The sequence below is a fragment of the Lemur catta genome, chromosome 13 (genome assembly GCF_020740605.2).
Source record: "Lemur catta isolate mLemCat1 chromosome 13, mLemCat1.pri, whole genome shotgun sequence".
In the NCBI taxonomy this organism is placed as follows: Eukaryota; Metazoa; Chordata; class Mammalia; order Primates; family Lemuridae; genus Lemur; species Lemur catta.
This window is the reverse complement of record NC_059140.1, coordinates 12808197-12828989: the sequence shown is the minus strand read 5'-3', so window position 1 is coordinate 12828989 and position 20793 is coordinate 12808197. Positions and strand designations below refer to the sequence as shown.

Here is a 20793-nt window from a genome sequence, read left to right as displayed (position 1 = left end):
TGCCCTCTGAGCCAGTGGGAGTGAGCAAGATCGCACTTACGGGGCTCGCGGGGGCGGGGGAGGAGTTATGGGAAACTCCAAAGAAAAGCCATCTTTGAACAGAAGGCGGTAGGGAAGGGGGCCTGGCGAGGAAGTCAGAGGTGTGCAGAGGAGCCCCTTCCAAAAAGAGTGCGCTATGTGGGGTCCCAAGGCTGGCAGGGCCTCACGGTGGGGGCGCCATCATCAACACTTCCCAAAAGGTAACGAAGCCACACTCAGCTGTGATGTGAGGAGAGGTGTGGAGCTTCAGGGTGTGGCCTTTCATGAGGCCGGGCAGGGCACGGAGGGAAAACCGCAGGCATCTCCCCCTGTTGCCCCTGCCTGACTGCAGAGTACAAAGTAGCAGAAGACCAAGGCAGCCCACGCAGACGCACACGAGACCCTCACAAAGACACCGTGGGTCAGACTTTCTAGGAGCCATCACGTTAGGAGGCTGGGGACCTACTCTGTGATGGACAAATCTCAATATGGACGTTTAACCCCCAAGGAAAGCAAGAATTGATTACCATGGTGACCGCAAACCTCTCTGGCTCTCCATTTTAACTCTCCCCATAATCGCTCCCTGTCCATCAAATGTGCCTTGTGCATCTCTGCTCCGGAACCTTGCAGAGCCTCGCGTGCAGGAGCAGCATGTCAGGAGGAAGTGCAGCTGTATTCAGTTGCTGCCTTCCTGCTTGTGGATGAAAACTGCTATTTATTTTTCTTTTAACAAATGCCGTTAAGAAGAACGAATGTTCTGGAGGTTGTTTTCCCCCCCGTGTCATGAGAACAGGGCAGCAGCTGAGTCACTTCTCTGGAATGGACGTTAATGTCATTTGGTTTCCTCTCACCCAGGACCCTGGGTTTCATGTCTGGACAAATGAGCCATCCATTATCTTTCCACCAGACTGAAAAAAGATCAATTTCTCGTGGTTTGTTGTTCTTTTTTAATTGCGGATGTGTGTTCAGTGTCTGTCCAAATACTCACTGCAAACCAGGGAGTCTTAGGAAGGAAGTCCAGGACGTCCAGATAGCCGCTCACAGTGTCAGACACGGTGGAGCGCCCAGCCCGCGGTTAACTGGGGAGAAAACAGTAAGCCCAGCGTGGGCGAGCCCCCAGCTCACACACCACCTGTGGCTGCCGCACGGTGCCATCGCGGGCTCTGCCTGGCCAGTGGCTCCAGAGCTGTCACCAGTGCACCCAGTGTTGTTGTGGACAATATCCTGGCAGAAATTCTTAGTGGGACGATTTCCAAAATATTAGATACTTTTAAAGTTGTAAATAAGGAAGCCGATTTTTGATCTGGCTTTTACTGTCTGCATTTAATCTTCCTAATATCGGGCTTCAAGGGCAGCGCAGAGTATGAAAAGTAATGGACTAGAACGCCAGCTGCTTGGCCACTAACTAATCAGGCCACGGAGGGCTTGTAGTGTTGTGTTCAAAGTTAAGCCGAGTTTTTCTCTAAGAGTTGTTACCAAGCTTATAATCTCATGTGTCCAATACATTTAGATGCCTTAAAGGTGTTGTAACATCCTGAGGGTGTCTTCCAGCTCTAAACAAATATAATTCCAGTCATCAGTAGGCCACCATAATCTCTCCATTCTGGGACAGCCCGAGGGTTGAGTAACTCGATGCTCCCGTCACTGTCTGATTTACAGACTATCGCCATTGGTGCTGTTGTCTCAGCCACCTCCCTAAAACCGTCCCATTCATAAGTTACCACCTGGCATGTGTTCATTGTTTCCCCTACCTTTCTCTGTCTTCCTAATGTCTTGCCCAACAACAACTGAGAAGCCCCTTTCATTTTATTCACAAACCAAATGGCCACTAGTTCTGCCCTTTCTCCCCCCACCACTCCCCAGCACTCCTGAGCTCTCCTCCGCTCTTGGGGATGCCCTGCAGGGGAGGTCTGCCTCCTGGGACAGGGCCCGTGGCTCTGCCATTTCACGGTCCAGCTCTTCACTGAGGTTCGCACGCCGAGGCGTACCTACCGATCTTCTCAGCCACGGTGGCCTCTGCTCCCTGGATGAACTTGTTCTTCCAAGGTGTGCACCTGATTTTTCAAAAACTTCCCTGGATCCGCAAGCTTATTCTCGCAAAATTCCAGCTAAAGGCTTTGCTTCAGGAAATGTTTATCCACTCAGTCTTTTTACCATGCAAAACCTCCACAGCCTTTTAGAAAAACCTTCCTAATACAGCCTTTCCTCAACAACGAATGTGTCAAGGGAAGCCAGGGAAAAGGTAGGTTATGAGGTATCCCTGTGTTTCCCCAGAGTGTTTTAACAGCGTGTTGGCCTGCAGCCCCGGGGCCTCTCTGCATACCTTTTGACCAGAGTTGCTAAAAAGTAACAGAATCAGTCTACTCGTTTGAGTTTCACCTTCTCTTTCTGCCTGGGTCACTTTCTAGCAGGGAGGGAGATTAATGAGCCGTGAAATGGCCAAAATTGAGCAGCGGTGGGTTACAGCAGAGAAGCAGCATTCTTAAATGTCTCTGCAAGACTGTGGGTGGCTTGGGTTTGTATGATTTCCATGAGGCCCAGGCATATATCGTTCATTTTTGCAGACAATTTGTCCATCTGCCTTTGGCTTAATTACAGCTTCAGGAATATCAGTAGAAAAGATATATTCAGAGTCTAAAGTCATCCCTTGTTCCTCAAGGGAAGTTCTTATATGTAGTAATGATGCCCCGTGGAGCTGTTTGGAAAAGCTGGGTATGAATTCCTCTGTTACAGACCAGCCGAGTGACCCAGACCTCTCTGAGCTTCAGTTTACTCACCCGTAAAATGGATTTAATAACAGTACCCACCTCACAGAGGTTTTGCGAGGATTACACAGGTGAACTGTTGAAAAGTGCTCTGAACAGTAAATGTTCTGAAGTCTGGAAATGTTAGCTGCTGTCACAACGTAGTCCCGTGCAGGAATCGGTTCTGATAATTTGAAACCACTGTCTCATGGGCCTCTGCGGTAGGTCTGGGTCTAACGGGTCCACCAATACACACATTTAGAACACTTTCCTTTAAGCAAGTCAAAAGGAAGGGCATTAATTATAAGATGCATTAATTATTGAGTTAGTTCAACCACCCTGTAAAAAGAAAAATGAAACTTAAATTGCTCTTTGAACATCACTGGAATTCTGCAGTTAAAATTTTCATCAGAATTTTCCCCATGGGCGGTTAGCTCCCCATGACAAATGAGGGACCTGCCCTCTGTCCCACGGAGATGAGTCCTTGTAACCCAGCACAATGTCAGCATCTTTGACAGTGCTGCCCCTTGCAAATCTGCGCCTCGAGTCAGGGCGGGTGGGTCTCTGGCTCCTGAAGCGCACGACGGAGTGCCACCTAGTGTTGGTCACTAGGACTGCACGCTGTTTCTCGCACCCAGGAGTATAAAGGGTACTAAGGTGTCTTCTGTTGGTGTAAAGTTAAAATTTGATTTTCAAACAGAGCTATTCAGTAAGCATGGAAAATATTCATTTTATAGCTTTTTCACGGTCCCACGCTTGCACACTCACCCCTTTCTCTGCAACCTATGAGGGTACCTCCCCTAGATTAAGTTATGTTTGGCTTCTCACAGACAGTTGTCCCTGAAACCCTTGGTTCAAACATTACCAGAGCTAAATCTCCTGGGGGTGTGTCGGGGCAGTCCTCGCATTCCAGAATCCTTGCCTCACCTTCTAGACCTTGGGTCCGGCAGACAATACCTTGTGTATCTAATCAGACGCTGAGCGCAGGTTCAGTGGGACCAGCCCTCCTTTCCACGAGCCTGCAGCCTCCCTCTTTATGGCTCCATGCCGTGGCCTGGCGGACATTCTCTGCGATAATGCGGACAGATAAGGCCAGATCATCGGGCAGAACCAACAGTCAGCAGTTCCACTGGGCTGCGGGGGAGAGGGCAAGAGTTGAGGCTGTGGACGAGAGGTTTCCTGACGCAGGAAGGTGACTTAGGGCATTGAAGAGGGACAGACAAGGGCAGGACAGCCCTCCGCAGTGTCACCCACTGACACTGTGCTTCAGAAATCAGGGAGCCGTTACAATTGCCAGGAAAATGACCTAAAAACAGGAAATGCCGTGTGGGAAGGACATGATTTTGGAATCAGGCAGAGTGGGGTAAACAGCAGTGCCTTAATTCATTCACTCAACAGACCCATGGAGCATGTTCTGTATGTCAGAGGCTGAGAGGAACAGGGGGGACAGAAACGTAAATAAGGAGTGGTCCCTACTTCCAAGTGGCCCTGCATGAAATGTAGGGACAGTGCCTTGCAGTGTGATGTGACAGGAGCAAGCAGGGAGCAGTTAATCTGGTTGTGGGGTCGGGAAACTGTCCCCAGAATGTACACTGAGTCACATCCTTAATGCTCCTGGGGTCCGAGACCTCCCCAGGTGATGCATTGGCAGCAGCCAAGGCCAAGGCTAGGACAGGGACACACCTAGAGTGATGAGCTGGGGGTCTTGTTAAACTCTGACCTGATCTAGAGGCAGGGGAGGGGTGCTGGGGGGGGCCTTACTGCTACTGAGCCCCCCGACCCCTCTCAGCACCCCAGGTGCTCTCTGAGGCGCAGATCTGAAATTGGATGAAGGCTTTGCGCAAGTCCTAGGTTAGCAGTGGTGAAGAGCAGAGATGAATGTGAAAAGCGATATTGCATTGGTCTCATTTTAAGTGGCTGTTATTTCCAGGAGTCATCACTTCTGCCAGGGAGTGAGGCTCATATGTGCGTGTATTAGGAAGACAGAGGCTGTTCTTGCATCATAATGTATGAGAAGCGAATATTCTTTTATGCAAAACAAAATGAATCCATACTCTAGGTAAGAACTTGGGAGCCGAGTTTCTCTTTAGTTTCTGTACGGAAGGAAATACTTTTTCATTGTCGGGTCTGGATATCTGGTCCGTGCTGGCTCCCCTTCCTCTCAGGCCTCTTCCCGTAATGAGACTCACACCGTGGGTTGTTTGTCTTTGTGGAAAAGAGGAGAGGCACCCCAAGAATCACACTCCCACCAGCTCTGAGCGAACTGCACAGTCCTCTGAGCAAACACGCGTGGTGTGAGGTGTGCACGGTACCGGCAGGGAGGCTGGGACACGTGTCCTTATCACAAAAGGATGGTGCAGAGCTGGGGATGGTGACGTTACACGTGGAAACATCGGACTCTGAGCTGGACCTAGGATCAACAGAAATGCAGAAATCTGTGGCAACACAAAGGAATGAGATTCAAACCACAGTGCTTCCCCACTGCACACCTATCGCTGAGAGAATGGCTAAGAGAACAAAGCTGAGGACCTCAGGTTCCTCAGCACAAGGGTGTGGGACTCTTGTGCATTGCCGGCTTGGGTAAGAACGGTCCAGCCAGTCTGCAGAACAGTTCTGCAGTTTTTTAAATAAGCTGAACAGTTGCCATGTGACCCAGTAATCCCATTCCTGGACGTTTACAAAAACATATGTGTCAACACAAACAACCATACATGAATGTTTATAGCAGCTCAGTTCACATTCGCCCGAAACCAGAAACAATGCGAATGGATAAACAGATTGGGGTACTGGAATCCAATAAATAACTACTCAGCAAGACACAGGAGCAAACTGTTGGTACACAACAGGCCGGGTGAATCTCAGATGCATCGTGCCAAGGGAGAGAAGCCAGACGCAAGACTCTATACTGCGGGGCTGGATCTCTGCGACAATCTGGAAAAGGCAGACTGTGAGGATGGGGAAATGTCAGGGATTCACAGAGGTTTAGGGCAAGGGGGCTTTTGACTACAGAGGGGATGCTCGGGGGATTTAGGGGTGACGAGCCGCTGTGTCTTGGTTACAGTGGTGGTTACACAACTCAGCATGACACACACAGCATGACACACCAAAAAAAGTGAATTTTATTGCATGTAAATTTAAAAATAAAATTTTTTTAAAAGGAGTAACAAAACTAAATTAAAATAACAGATAAGGCGGGGAGGGAGGAGGAGGAAAGTGATAGTAATCAGGCATTTTCTAGTGACAGAAAATTTGGAGCTCTATTTAAAACATGTCTTATTCAGGAACATTTCAAATAAAGATAACAGGGAGGAAAAAAAAAGCAGTGTATCGCAGCCAGAGCGGAACCCATCCTTGCTTGGAACCTGTTTTCTTAGTTGGCCAATGGGTGGGTTGTTTGTTTTTTCATAGCAGAACCAGCTCAATATAATGCTGACTCCAAGAATATTTTCCTTTCACATGACTGCTGTTTAGTCTAAATGCAAAATAGATATAACCTTGGTGCTGTCTCTGGTCCATGCCAGAGATACTGAAATGTCACTCTCACAGACTGACAGCCCATGTGATATTAATAATACCGCCAGAGAGGCCGCCATAGTAGCGTTTCCTCCGCTGCCCTCTGTAGGCAGAGCTCATGGAGTTGTGGCAGCCCACTACCTGCAGAGCACCCCAGGGGGCAGTGACAGAAGTACAGAGCTGTGGGAACACACAGTCTCTGCTCTGAGTCATGTCATGCTCTTGGGCATGAAGATGACCTAAGAATACCAATAAAACATTGGCACGAACAGTTGGCACATGGAAATTAACAGTTGAGGCCATAAATAGTAACTGAACTGTTTTAATTACCAGTGGTTTTGTGATTCTGGTACCTCAATAGCTGCCTCCTACTGTAATTGTCACTCTCTAATCACGTAGGTGTAGGCAGGAGTCGCCTGAACCGTTAACTCTTGACGACATCCAGGCTGTGTGGTGATGGTGCCCCTGTTCATCCTTATTGCATCGCGTGTTGTCAGGCGCTAAAGTAGAACATTTCCTACTCATCTGAGGCCCCATGGCCAGTGCCTCAGCCTCAGCCTCAGCCCCGGCCTGCGCTCCCAAGACTGACCTCAGCCACACTCAGACTGCACAGCTTTGCAGAGGACAGGGAGGCTTAGGAAATCAAGTGAGTCTGTGAAGCAGGAATTCACAGCCAGGCAGATGAAATGTATTTATTGCTAAAAGCACAGAGGTAATAGAAAGCTTTCCCAGAAAATCAACTTTTCCAACATGTGCCAGGCAAAATCACATCCAGACTGTAAAAAATCTGGGCTAAAAGCCATTGAGTGTGATGCGCATGTACCACCTATTTTTAAAACAAGGAGCAGAGGTTTTCAGACTTACTGGTCGTATGGGTGAGGAATAGGAGACTGCCCGCTTTTTTCTCTGCTTTAAAATTCGAATCCACCCAAGTCAGGTCATTTCAGGTAAAACTGTAATAGCGTCTCTAAAATGTGCGTCTATCCCCGTCAAATCTTTTCAGAGAAAACTACATAATAGCATCTTAGAATTATAGCGGCAGCCTCTGGTTTTTGGTTTTTTGTGGAGATCAAGCATAGTGGAAACCGGTGACCCCGGGCTTCTCCGTCACTCCTGAATCTAATCTGGGCCTGACCCACTTTCAGTTCTCTCTGTGGGCTGCAGCCTGGGCCGTTCCCATTGCTGTCGGCATCGTGCTCGAACAGCCCAGATTCCAGACAAGGAAAACCAGGTCTTGGTTTCTTCAGATTATTCATTTCCCTGGCAGACATCTTTAAAAAGCATTTGGCTAAATGCTCTCTTCAAATGTCATTTTAAAAATGTACACTCTTCTTCCTTTTCTAAATATTCTCTTACGAAGTCACCGGTAGGAATACGTGGAGAGGACGTGATCTGACGTGATCTTTTCCATAGCCCAGCGTGCCTGTGAAATCCAGGGCATGTCTTCTTCATCTCAGCATCACCCAACCCCCCTTTTATTTGTTTGCTTTTTGGTGAAATATATTGAGGCATAATTTGCATACAATTCAATGAATATTGACAAGTGTTTACAGCCCTGTACCAACCACCAAAATCCTGATACAAGGCAGCTCCATTCCCCGGAAGTTCCCTGGGACTCCTCTGCAGTCAGTCCCCGCACCCCCCACCTCTGGCCCCCGCCGCTGATCTGTTCTGTGTCCTTAGTGTCGCCTTTTCTAGAAAGTCATATAAACAGGATCAGACAGGGTGGAGCCTTTGGTGTCTGGCTTCTTTCACTTAGCGGAATACCTCACTGTCGCCCATGTTGGATACTTTGTTCCTTTCTATCGCTGGCTAGTACTCCACTGTATGGATGGACTTCAGTCTGTTTGTCCACTTGTCAGCTGGTGAGCACCCAAGCTGTTCCCAGCTTTTAGCTAAATTAATAAAACCACTGTGAACATTCTAATACAAGTCTCGGGGTAGACACAGGTTTTCCTTTCTCTTAGGTACGTCCCTACCACTAGGATTGTTAGGTCCTAGAGTGGGTGGATGTTGAACTTTTTAAGAAACTGACAAACTGCCAGTGGCTGTAGCCCCTTGTGTTCCTGCCAGCAGCGAACGGGATGTCAGTCGCCCTGCATCCTGGCCAGCACCGGCATGGCCAGCTGCTCCTGTGGGTATTAACCATTTCAGTGGGTTGCAATTACGTCTCTCTGCGGATTTAATTTGCTTGTCCCAGATACCCAGTGACGTTCACCATCTTGTGTGTATTTTCCATCTGTATATCTTCTTGGGTGAAGTGTTTGTTCAAATCTTTTGCCATTTTTTTTTTTTCATTTGGCCTGTTCATTTCCTTACTATTGAGTTTGGGGTGTTCTTTGTCTATTCTAGATAGAAGTCATTTATCAGATATGTGTTCTGCAAATATGTCTCCCAGTCTGTGGCCTGCCTTTTTACTTTTAGCAGTATATTTTGACAATCAAACCTTTTCATCTTGCCAACTTTTTTCTTACGGCTTGTGATCTTTGTGTCTTATCTAAGAAATCTTTGCCTAATCCAAAGTCACAAAGAGTTCCCCCTGTTTTCTTCTAGAAGTTTTATAGCTTTAGCTCTTACATTTACATCCATTTTGAATAAATGCTTGTATATGGAGCAACATAAAGGTGAAGGTTTGTTTTTTACACATGGATATAATTTACTTTATATTGACACTAGTACTACAACTTGTGTCAAAACATTTTGGAGAGCGGAAATTCTGAGAGTCCATATAATTCAACCTCCTATAACTGGAATCCTTAACACAGAATAGTGCCCATGGGTGGGACTAATGTTCTGTTATGTATTAAATAAGAAGGTCTAGGTAGAAGATGTCAGATTTAAAATCAGCTCTGACTTTGTTGCTTGGAACAGGCTACTGATAGTTATATGTGTAACATACTGCACAAATACTAACCCTCACATTATTGTTAGCTTGGAATGTGCTACTAATTCACCCCGCCAGAGTGGTCTAGAAATTGCTCACAAGTGCTAACTGATCATCCTTAAGAACAATAAATATTTTTAATTTTGCCTTTTGGGACTTTTACACGTTTTCAAATGTGTGGCCAAGAGCTCATAGAAATTAACTGGCACTTAGGTTGGAATTCCCCAAGGATCACCAAGAGCTGCCGCCTTTGGCCATGAACGTCTGGAACACGCTGCGGAAGGGAGGGAGGGTCCGCCCTGGGGAACGGAGAGGATACGGGTGTCTGGTGGGCGCCGGTGCCCATAAAAGGTGAGACAGGAAGAGTCAGCTTAGGCAGAAGGGATTTCCTACTATTCAGATGTCGGCCAGTAAGTCATGAAAGGCTCATTCTTATTCTACCAGGAAAGTACTGCACTGTAGATTAAAAATCCTGATGTGCAGTGAAGCAGGTTTTATCCTTGGAAACATTTTTTTTGTCCTTCTCTGATAAATGAAACTCTTTTTACTCCCTTCCCTGAGGAATATTTTCAGGTTAATAAGCTATGAATGGAAACAGGCACCACCTCAGGGTTGGATGAACGTGAGGCAAAATTCCTTGAGGTGCTGATTAATCATCAATCTTTCTACATTTGTTTGAAAGTCTGAAGCTGTAACTATTCCACATGTGCCCATATCTGATTGTGTTTCGCCCCTTTTCTCAGAAGTGAAATTCCCCGATTCAGGAAAGCTTAGAGTGTCAGGGCTGGATAAGTGCGTTTTCGCCACAGTTGTGGTATTCGAGCAATGTGGACTCAAGTCTGGACTCGTTCTATCTGCCTTTTCAGACTACAGCTTCCAAAACAGACCTCTGGTGTCCCACGCAGACGCCAGCAGTGATTTCAAAGAGGGAAAGGCAACGTGTGTGTCACCCTCCATTCTAATGATGATCACAATGTATTCTGTCCTGTAGATGTCACTGAAGCATAAGGCCAAGAAAATTTTAGTTAGAAATAATATTTAACCAACTTAAATACTCTGTTTTCCTCTGCCTGACTCAGTAAGCCGGACCTTTCTTCTGATCTCCAAACCTCATGCTTAAGAGATGTTTCTTCTTAACATATACCTACCTCCTCCCTTGAGAACACCAGGAAGGGAGTTAGGGTGCTATTGCACAGCGATTCTCACACTGGAATGTACAGAGGAATCTTCTCCTGGGGACCAGGTTAAATGTAGATTTGGGTACTCTGGGGCCGCCGGGCCTGAGACTCTGCATTCCTAACAAGCTCCCGGTGATGCTGGTGCAGACCTCACTGTGGGTATCAAGAGCACAGTGGAGTCCACCATCTCCCCGGAGCTGTGTGTGTGCAGCAGCCCCTGATGCTGGTCTTCCCTGGGCCCCGGTAGTCTCTCCTCCCCACGGAGTTCATGCCACTTCACGCAGTTGCCTTGGGGACAAAAGGAGATAAACCATTTTTAACATTTGTAACAGCACTTTGTCCCAGAAGATACACAATCAAATGATACTTTTCATGATCCTATTTCCTAGGAAGTACATCTATACTAACTGCGTCGTGAGTTGTGGGAGTCTGGGGGCGGGGGGACAGGATACTTGGTCTTATAGCTCCTTCCCACAATGTCTGCTGGCTTGTGAGAAATATTTTGTGTAAACACTTTTATCAAGGATATTGGAGGAATTTTAGGTGCTTTGGAAATTTAGAAGCTTTTAAGATTTATGCAAAGACATTTAAAACTAGACTCTTTTTCTGGGGTAATTTTTATATTGAAGGTCACTTATTACAAAAGGAAAGGAAGAGGATGGACGTTGATGATGATGATGATTAGCACAAAGGAAAACCCTTTGCATCTACCTGATCCTCCCAGCTGCCCTTTATAGACGCACCAGACTTCCCTGACAGGCAGGATATCCTCGGGAAACCTCCAGCCCTGGTGACCAAAGCTGCATTACTGGCGGCATCCTTGGGCCTTGACGTAAACGAGCACGCAGCCAGCAATGCAGGGTTTATATTTGGTCAAGAGCAAGGGCTCCATCCTGGAGGACCAGGGCTACCTCACGTGGTCCCCAGACTCATGGCACTTCCTCAGCACGGAAGCCAGATTGAATCTTGGGGAGTGTTCCATCCCATCAAAAGCTTAGGATGCAGTGTTCATCTTGACACTCGCTAGGATGGCTATAGCCAAAAAATAATGCAAAATCATGAGCACTGGCCAAAATGTGGAGGAATTGGAACCCTCTTGCATTGCTGGTGGGAATGTGACGTGGTACAACCACTGTGGAAGACAGTTTGCCAATACCTAAAAAATTAAGCATAGAATTGCCATAGGATCCAGCAATTCCATTCCTGGGAATACACCCAAAATAATTCAAAATAGGGACTCAAGCATATATCATATACATGCATCCTCATAGCAGCACTATTCACGGTAGCCAAAAGGTGGGAATGCCCCAGAACGGATGAATGGGCAAATCGTGATCTGTCCCCACAATGGAATGTTACTCAGCCATAAAAGTGAATGAGGTATGGTACATGCTGCAGGGTGGATGAACCTCAAAAACGTTGTTAAGTGAAAGGAGCCAGACACACAAAGTCACATATCCTATGGTTCAATTTATGTAAGTATCCAGAACAGGGAACTCTATAGAGACAGAAGCTGGGAGAACGGAGAGTGATTGCTTCATGGGTACGGGATTTCCTTTTGGGGTGATAAAAACATTTTGGAACTAGCAAGACATGATGGTTGCACAACATTGTGAATGTACTAAAGCCATTGAATTGTACATTTTTAAATGGTTGGTTTTATGTGAACTTCACCTCAATAAAAAGAAAATGTGACATCATGCTTCAGAAAAGGAAACGCTAGAGTTTTATTCCAAAAGTCAGACTTCCCATCCAGGAAATAAAGGTTAGAAAGAAGTTTACTGACAATGGAAGGAAAATTAGTACATGATGGGGTTAGTCACTTTCCCCCATCAAAGGGAATTGAGGAAAGGTTAATGAATGCAAGACAAGAATGTGGCTTTTCATCATCAAGACACACATATTCCATTTTTGGTTAGCAGTACATGTTCCCTTTTAGTTGAATAAAATAATCCCACTGGATAGACATGTAGTTTATGGACAATAAAAATGACAGTACTATTGAGGAACATTTTATCCCCCTAAGGATGTTCAATGTAAACACTAACAAACTGCAAGTCTCAACGTGATTAGGGGAATTTGAGGCTTTATGGCATGGTATGTTATCATAAGATGGTTATATTCTAGCATAGCCACGAACAAAGCAAAAATGAGCACAACTGGGAAAGATCCATAAAAATCAGAATCAAAGCATGTTTTGTTCCCAAACTCCCAACAACTGTAGCATGATAAAACCACTGAGCATTAGAGATAGAATGAGCCTGGGGTATCACGTGTCCAAGGTCTGGGCCATCTATCAACCACCACAGTTCTCCTCCACTGGGAAGAAACACAGTGGCCATAAACTCGCTTTTATAATGTTCTCCAAAGAGAGTAGAGATTCATGGGCTTCACCTCTACTTACGATGCTCGAGAGCAGGCTACCCCAGTTGAGTATTTGCTGACAGAGGCAGTGACTGAACTCTTCTGGAAAACTTGGATAGTGAAGAACTCACCATCCCTAACACTCAGACTTTGGCCCAGATGCAGCCTGAAGGGAGCTTTCCTTGGTTTGAGGGGACAGGGGTCCCAAGCTTTGGGCTAAGTTGTCTTAATTGCACCCACCAACCACAACCTTAACCTGCATGGATATCTTCCACGTCAAAGAATCAGCTTTACCGCTTCCCCCAGCACCTGGCTTCTAACACGTCAGGGGACTGGCAGGTGGGCATGGTAATGAAATTCGGAAATGAGAGCTCCCCACACCCCTCCACGCCACTGCCTCTGTGAGGTTACACTGCACCTCAGCTGTGTGGCTCGCTGAGGACGGCGTTATAAACGATCTGTAAAGGCACATGCTTCTCAGCTGGGCAGTTTCTATGGGAAAGGTTACCTGTAGGCAATGGAGCAAGAGACCAGAAAAATGGCTCAGGTCTCTCAGGATATTAGGGCAAGATGGGAATTTGAAACGTCAAAGCAAATGGCGCTCGGCGGGTAAAGGCTCTGTATGCACAGACTCATTTACCTAGAGAGGGATCAAGACATGCATTTTTTCATTTGGGCTAACCTGTGAATGATTAGAGTGTAACTGTAATATTATACAGGAATTGGTTCCGTTAGGGGACAGAGATCCTCCACCCCTCCTTTGTTCATTTTTTAAAATGTTTCATTGTAGTAAATTTATTTTAAATGTGTTTTTATTTTAAAAATTATTTTTATTTTTTAAATTTTTTATGATGATTAAAACACATGTGACAAAATTTAGCATGTTAACCATTTGTAAGTGCCCAGTTAGGCGACCTTAAATCCATTCACCCTGTTGTACAGCCATCACCACCATCAGTGCCCAGAGCTTTCTCATCTCCCCAGACTGAAACTCTGTCTCCCCATTTCCCCGTCCCCAGCCCCTGGCAACCTCAATTCTACCTCTGCCCCTGTGGATTTGACTATTCTATGTACCTTGTATAAGTGGAACCACACAATACCCATCCTCCTGTGACTGGCTTCTTTCACTTGCCATGATGTAGCAGTGCCATGACCTCCTTCCTCTTCGTGGCTGAATAATATTTCATTGTGTGGTTGTGTCACGTTTTGTTCATGCGCTCATCCATTTGCAGACATTTGGGTTGTTTCCGCCCTTTGGCTACCTTGCATAATGCTGCTATGCACATCGGGGTGCAAATATCTGCTTGAATCCCTGCTTGCAGTTCTTTGGGGTGTAGACCCAGAAGTGGAATTGCTGGATACTATGGTAATTCCTTTTTTAATCTTCTGAGGCACCATCATGCTGTTTCCGCAGCAGCTGCACCAGTTTATGTCCCCACCATCCATGCACAAGGGTTCTGATTTCTCTACATCCTCGCCAACACTTTTAATTTGAAGTTTTTAAAAATATAACAGTAGCCATTCTAATGAGTGTGGACATACATTTTTATATATTTCAGAAACCCTTTGCTTTTTTTCTGTGTGTGGACAAAAGGGGAGATTACCTAATCACTTAAACATCTGGGGATCATTTTGATATCTGGATGCAGTATATATTTCCATACCTACTGTATGCATTACATTGAGAAAAACAGATAAAATTGTAGAAATTTGTTTGGAACTTTCGTTTATACTGAAAAGACTTAAAAAGAAACCCAACCCAATATTAGCATTCCACAATAACATTACTTTAATAATTTAGGATAATTTTTTTCACACTTAATATTTTTTCCTCTGCAACTCTGTGACTTCTTTCTTTAGCAAGAAATTGCTATCTATAATAGCTATCGTGGCAGTAGATGGTAGTGTGTTTACCATCATATTCTCTGAAGATTACAGCTCTTTGAGAATGAAGCATGTAGTTTCAAAAGTAACTGTAACTGAAAATGAGTATTTATTGTTATTAATTGTGGAAGTTGAACCTGTGTTGTTCCCACAGGGTCAGCCCGGGCCAGTGGGCCCCCAGGGCTACAACGGGCCACCAGGGTTGCAAGGATTCCCAGGACTGCAGGGCCGCAAGGGTGACAAAGGTGAAAGAGGAGCTCCTGGAATAACGGGACCAAAAGGAGACGTGGTAGGGATCGCTGTGATACTCCTCTGGCTCCGTGCGGGGTGGCGGGTGTTTGACCTTCATTAAGTTTCTTTGCTTTCTTCACAGGGAGCAAGAGGCGTTTCTGGATTCCCTGGTGCTGATGGAATTCCCGTAAGTTTTTTGGCAGATGAGAATTTTAAAGCATTGCGTGCATTCTAAGCAATACATTAATGACTTAAAGAAACATTTTGAAGGCGACCTCCTTTTTTGTTTATAACATCAAGCGTGTGGGGACTATTATATGTGCATAAATGTTCCCCCTGGAATCCAGTCAAACATTGAACAAATTGTTTCCCTCATAAACGTGCTTATAGACTTAGCTTAGGCATTGAGGCTACTTTGCTAAAACTGGACATTGTTTTGTGATAAAAAGCTCAAGTGTCATTCAGATATGCTCTGTAAAGAGTCAGTCTTGACATTTCATCTGAACTACAGAATGACCTGAATATAAAGTAGCCCCGCCAAGAACAGGGACAGAATGAAGCCCCGCTGAGCATTTGTGCAGCTTCTCAAATTCTTTATAGTAACCACACGCAAAATGAGAAAAAGCAAAGGCATGGTTTGCTCATGAGAAAAATCTCAAAATGCAATAAAATGTGTTTTTATAACCTAGTTTACTTTACTTCTTGTGGCATAAAAAAAATAAACAAAACAGCCTGACTCACAGCCTTCTTCACAGGGATCCATGAGCAGATTTCCCAGGGTTGGCTTCCTGGCCAGACTGACCTGGGGATGAATGTGTTTATCGCACATTCTGACCCGTCCCGCATCCGGCTACCACTGGCGTTCTAAGACATCTGCTTCATAAACCTCACACATATACACAGATGTTTGTGCCCTTATCCTGCTTGGACATCTTCTCCAGCCCCATGTACGCACACACACGCGAGGGGAGGCAGGCTCCATTCCCAGGCTGCATAAGCAGGGCTGCTGCCTTGCAGGCTGAGAGACAGGGGCGAGTGGAGAGAAGGCACAGAGAACTCAGGCATTTTCCGCAGAGCTTTAGCTCCGTGTTCCAGAAGACCTTTTAGCAGTAGAAGGAAGTGGTCACAGCAAAAGAAAGGCAGTCATGCTCACCAAGACACGAGACCTACATGGCCAGTGATCCTAAGTGTCACTGAAGGGTGGGCTCGGACAGACACTCAGGAGCACCATGTAGCTCTGAACAAGCAAAGAAATAACTTGACATTAGTCGGAATCTTGAGAAATGGGCAGAGTTGAAGAATCTGCATATTTCAAAAGTTAAACAAATTATAAACGTATTTCCCTACTAATGGCCTAAAACTAAATTGCCTATTTTTAAAGTACTTTTTTTTAACTCTTTAGACTATCCATTAGTTTTCCCTTTAGGAAGCTGAAATCTGAGTTACAATGGAGTGACGTTATGGAGAAAAAATTGTAAATTGCCTGAACCATATTTTTGTTCATTTTCCACTTTATGTTCATTAACTATCAGAAGCAAGTATCTCACAAATTAGGAAGCAAGTAATTATATGGGGCAGTGATTGTGGTGAGCAGAGAAGGATCCTTTTCTGCAGAATCTTGGTGCTGCTCAAACACAGTCTCTTTAACCACAGAACTCCAGTGAAAAAAATTAAGTTAACCTAAATATCACCTGTCGTAACTAATCAGTTAATGAATGCAGAGTTTGAGAGACCTGCGTAATTTTAGCTGTGATGTGCAGTAAAATCTTAGAGTTGCATCATAGAGAAAGGTATCTAATTAGATGTTGAGAATGAGATGGACATTTAGCTCAATGTAATTGAAATTTTTCTTTGAAGCACAAAGTAAGATCAGATTGGCATGCAATTTCAAGTGACTTATATCAGTTCTGAGCAAGGAAGAAAGACCAACTGCAGGCATGTAAACCAGGAGAAGAATGAAGAACTCAGTGGTACATTTTGAGCAAAAGCATCATAGCATACTAAAGACCATGAGCAGAACATGCAGAGAGCTGTTTTTTCAAGCTGAATTTGAAGGACCAACTTGAAAAGACCCCTGTGTCTTCATTTTGAAGGCTGTCAGAGAGCTGGCTCTGCTAACAGATTGAGAAGTTGTACATGCAATGGGGATTTCTCAGACCACCAGATGGTTTCAAAAGTCCATCCTATCTCTTGTCTGATGGCACCACTTCAAAGCAATGACTTTGAACATCCAAAGTAAAGAGATGTGAAAATAAGAGAAAAATTCTACTTTTCTCATTGTATTTCTTATTATCATCCAGGTTACAGGGCCCTGTATGTATGATTTGTTTATTTATCTTGACATTTTCTTAATTCCTCATAGTAAATCTAATAGACATCTTAATGGCCTAAAAATCACTCTGGAAAGTATGTTTTATGATCAAGAATGTATAATAGGCCGGGCACGGTGGCTCACGCCTGTAATTCTAGCACGCTGGGAGGCCGAGACGGGTGGATCACTCAAGGTCAGGAGTTCGAGACCAGCCTGAGCAATAGTGAGACTCCATCTCTACTAAAAAATAGAAATTATCTGGCCAACTAAAAATATATATAGAAAAAAATTAGCCGGGCATGGTGGTGCATGCCTGTAGCCCCAGCTACTCGGGAGGCTGAGGCAGTAGGATCGCTTAAGCCCAGGAGTTTGAGGTTGCTGTGAGCTAGGCTGACGCCACGGCACTCACTCTAGCCCGGGCAACAGAGCAAGACTCTGTCTCAAAAAAAAAAAAAAAAAAAAAAAAAAGAATGTATAATAATAAGGCCTATATCTAAATATCTATTGTTGAAGGAAATAGCAAAATAGGCTATAGTCATGTTGTTCATACATTATAGATTCTTAGCCCAGCTCCTGTGTGTGTCCTGGAGCCAGATTAATGCAGCGAAGGTGTCCTCAGACTTAGCCCGACTCTCCCTAGTTTTTCAACGGACACTTGATCTCTTTGTCTCCACCCGCTCCCAGACATCTCAGAGCATGTGACATGCTTTATACTTCAGTTTAAAATCTAAGAAGTAGTGTTTTCCAAGAAAGTAAGATAAGAGGAAATCACTTATTTTAAACATGGCTAAGCCATTGATAAAATCCCAGTGTCAGTATGAATACCTTCTCTGTTTAGAATGTGGGTCTGTCAAACTCACCATCTACAATTCAGTTGAGGACAACTGATAAAGATATCCCTGTCCTCTCTGAGAAGGAGCTAGTCGCTTCTAGAATCTTTACAAATCTACCCTCACCTGTTCCTACTAAGACAGTAACCCAATGGAGCAAGGCGGAGGAGATCCCAAGACAGTTACTTCTTACCAAAGCCTGTGTGAAACAGAACTTGACCTTGAAAGCCACTCCCTGTTTAGAACTATCCCTATGCCTTCACTTATTCAGTCTTTCATTCATTCATTTGTCAATTTTTGAGTTGTCTTTTCCTTGGATTCATGCCAGGGACACTGCTTATGAGAATATTTAAAACTGGTTCCTCACCAGCTACGTGGAAACTAGACACCTGTGGGCCGGAAGGTGCACTTACTGCTCTCTTTCCCAGGGACATCCGGGGCAAGGAGGCCCCAGAGGAAGGCCCGGCTATGACGGCTGCAACGGAACCACGGGTGACGCAGGCCCACAGGGACCCTACGGCTCTGACGGGTTCCCTGGCCCTCCCGTGAGTACCCCCGCGGCGCACGGTTCAGTTAGTGCTGGCACCGAGTGGCAGGCAGGTGCTTGCAAGTGCAGATGTATAAAAGATGCCATCTCCTGAGCTCTGTTTCTTGGGGCTTAGCCCAGAAGGTCCAGCGTGGGGCCCTGTTAAGAAATTGTGCTAGAGACACTTTCTGAGAAATGAGAGTTGCCTCCTGCTTGCTCAGCAGAGGGGCAGGTGGACGCCCGCTAAGCCTTTATCACCCGGGGGAATCCTCCCTCTCATAGCCAGGTTGGAAGCATAACTCCCCGCTCACGCTTTCTTGCAGCTCTCAAGGCATGACTTTCCCGGACTTAAGGATCTTCATCTTCTGTGCTGATTGTTTAAACGTTAGATAGAAAACAATTGGCTTGGGTGAAGTTGTTCACTCCTGCGGTCTCCAAGCACCAGTTCACTTTCTCCCACACTCCCATTCAAATAACAGCCAGCAGTCATGGAATAGTAAACCTTAATTTTAAAAAACCTAGAATTAAAAAGCAGAGACCTTGACAAAATCCTCTGTTAGTCATCATCGTTATCAGATTATAAAACCCTTTGTGCCCTGAAAGCACAGTTACACTCTCCAGCATGTACAATGCAGGGGTTTGTTTTTTAATGGAAGAATTTTCAGATAATAACCCATTTTATGGTCTTGTTTATTTTTTAGGATCTTTGCAGGGAATCCTGAAATATTTTTTCAGTAGTATGTTGCTAACTTCTAACTGTGAAAATCTTGCAAATTCAGGGTCATGCTAAAATTTTGTTTAGTAAGACTTTTTATTTAAAAACAATATACATAAACCTTAATGTGGAGGAAGAGCATCGTTAACACCCTTCACCCTGTTTTCACCCAAAGCAAAGAGACTTCTGCTCCTAACGAGTCCACGTCTACTTGGCTGTTTGTTTATTGTGATGTTCAACTTTTCAATAAACTGCATCATTGTCTACTCTATCAGAAATTCTGTTATCAAGAAACATATCTACTACTTTAAAATATTGATTTTTATATGTAGGTATTAAAGATACTTATGCATAAACATATATATACACCAACTGTTTACATCTGACACAATTCCAGTTTTGGAAAATGACCCGGCATCTCTCCCACGTGGTGCTTAAGAGCACATGTGTTAGTATCTTTAGTACACTAATGTCAAAGAGAGCACATCATATTATTGCAAAGAAAAATAACATACTGCCACACTAGAGAATTAGTTTACAGAGGATTCATTTGGGTTTTTGAAAATAACTAAAATCCTATAAAATATTATAATTTTAACTCTGAGGAAAGATACTATTGGATCACTCTGAAATTAAAAGCCTGACTCTTGATACTGAATATAGGGGTTGATATTCAGAATAACCTACATAAGCCATAAATACAATTAGACATTGCTTATAAAAGCCAATATTTAATCATCAAAATTATGATAGCTGTGCTGAATATTAATGGACTTTTTGTGTGTTTTTCTTTTTACAATTTATCTGCTAATTAGGGGCCTCAAGGACCCAAAGGGCAGAAAGGCGAACCCTACGCACTGTCCAGAGAGGACCGCGACAGATACAGGGTACGTTCGCCAGAGACGGGAGACGCGATTACGTGATCCAGTGCAAGTTCTCAGCACGGTTTAAACCGTGATGAATATGAAAATTGTCTTATTTTCATTCCCAATGTTTTCAATCTTATATTTAATTGTAGGTTTATCTCTTTTCCATGTTCACAATACTCCTAGCCGAATGTTAGGCAGTTAACATTACTAAGTCCTGATAAGGCTGATACATTTCACGTGCTTATTTCCAACTGTGTGATAAAATGTAACTAAATCTAAAGACACTTAACAGCTATAACTCTTAAAATTATTTCTCCTCAATTAGGGTGAACCTGGAGAGCCTGGATTGGTCGGTTACCAGGTAAGTTTATTTTTATTAGAGAATATTCCCAACAAAAGTTTAAGAACTTCAGGACTCCAGTTACCAGTCTGTTTTCTTCAAAACATTCTCTTATTTCCTGTCTGTAGGGGCCTCCCGGCCGCCCTGGGCCCGTGGGACAGATGGGCCCAGTTGGAGCTCCAGGAAGACCAGTAAGTACCTGAATACCTGTGTGCACCCTGGGACCACTGTCACGTCATCCGTTATAGATGCTGCTCCTTCAACTGTTGAAAGTGGATGAAAGCTGTAAGACCACTGTGATGCGGATAGTCATTGTAGAAAATACCCAGGCTAAGTGGGCCATTCTTTGCATACGTTCCACTGCCATTAAAGTTGGAGAATAAGGA

The 20793-nt window shown here is 44.6% G+C and overlaps 1 protein-coding gene across 1 annotated transcript in view; it reads left to right on the top strand.

Moving 5' to 3' along the window:
* The window catches only part of COL4A2 (collagen type IV alpha 2 chain), a 178088-nt gene that overhangs the window by 87673 nt on the left and 69622 nt on the right, over positions 1–20793 (top strand). The window contains exons 5-10 of the mRNA XM_045567425.1: positions 14740–14874; positions 14959–15003; positions 18386–18502; positions 20014–20085; positions 20393–20428; positions 20536–20598. Coding sequence (XP_045423381.1) covers positions 14740–14874; positions 14959–15003; positions 18386–18502; positions 20014–20085; positions 20393–20428; positions 20536–20598 — 468 coding nt within the window. The remainder of the gene's footprint in view (positions 1–14739; positions 14875–14958; positions 15004–18385; positions 18503–20013; positions 20086–20392; positions 20429–20535; positions 20599–20793) is intronic.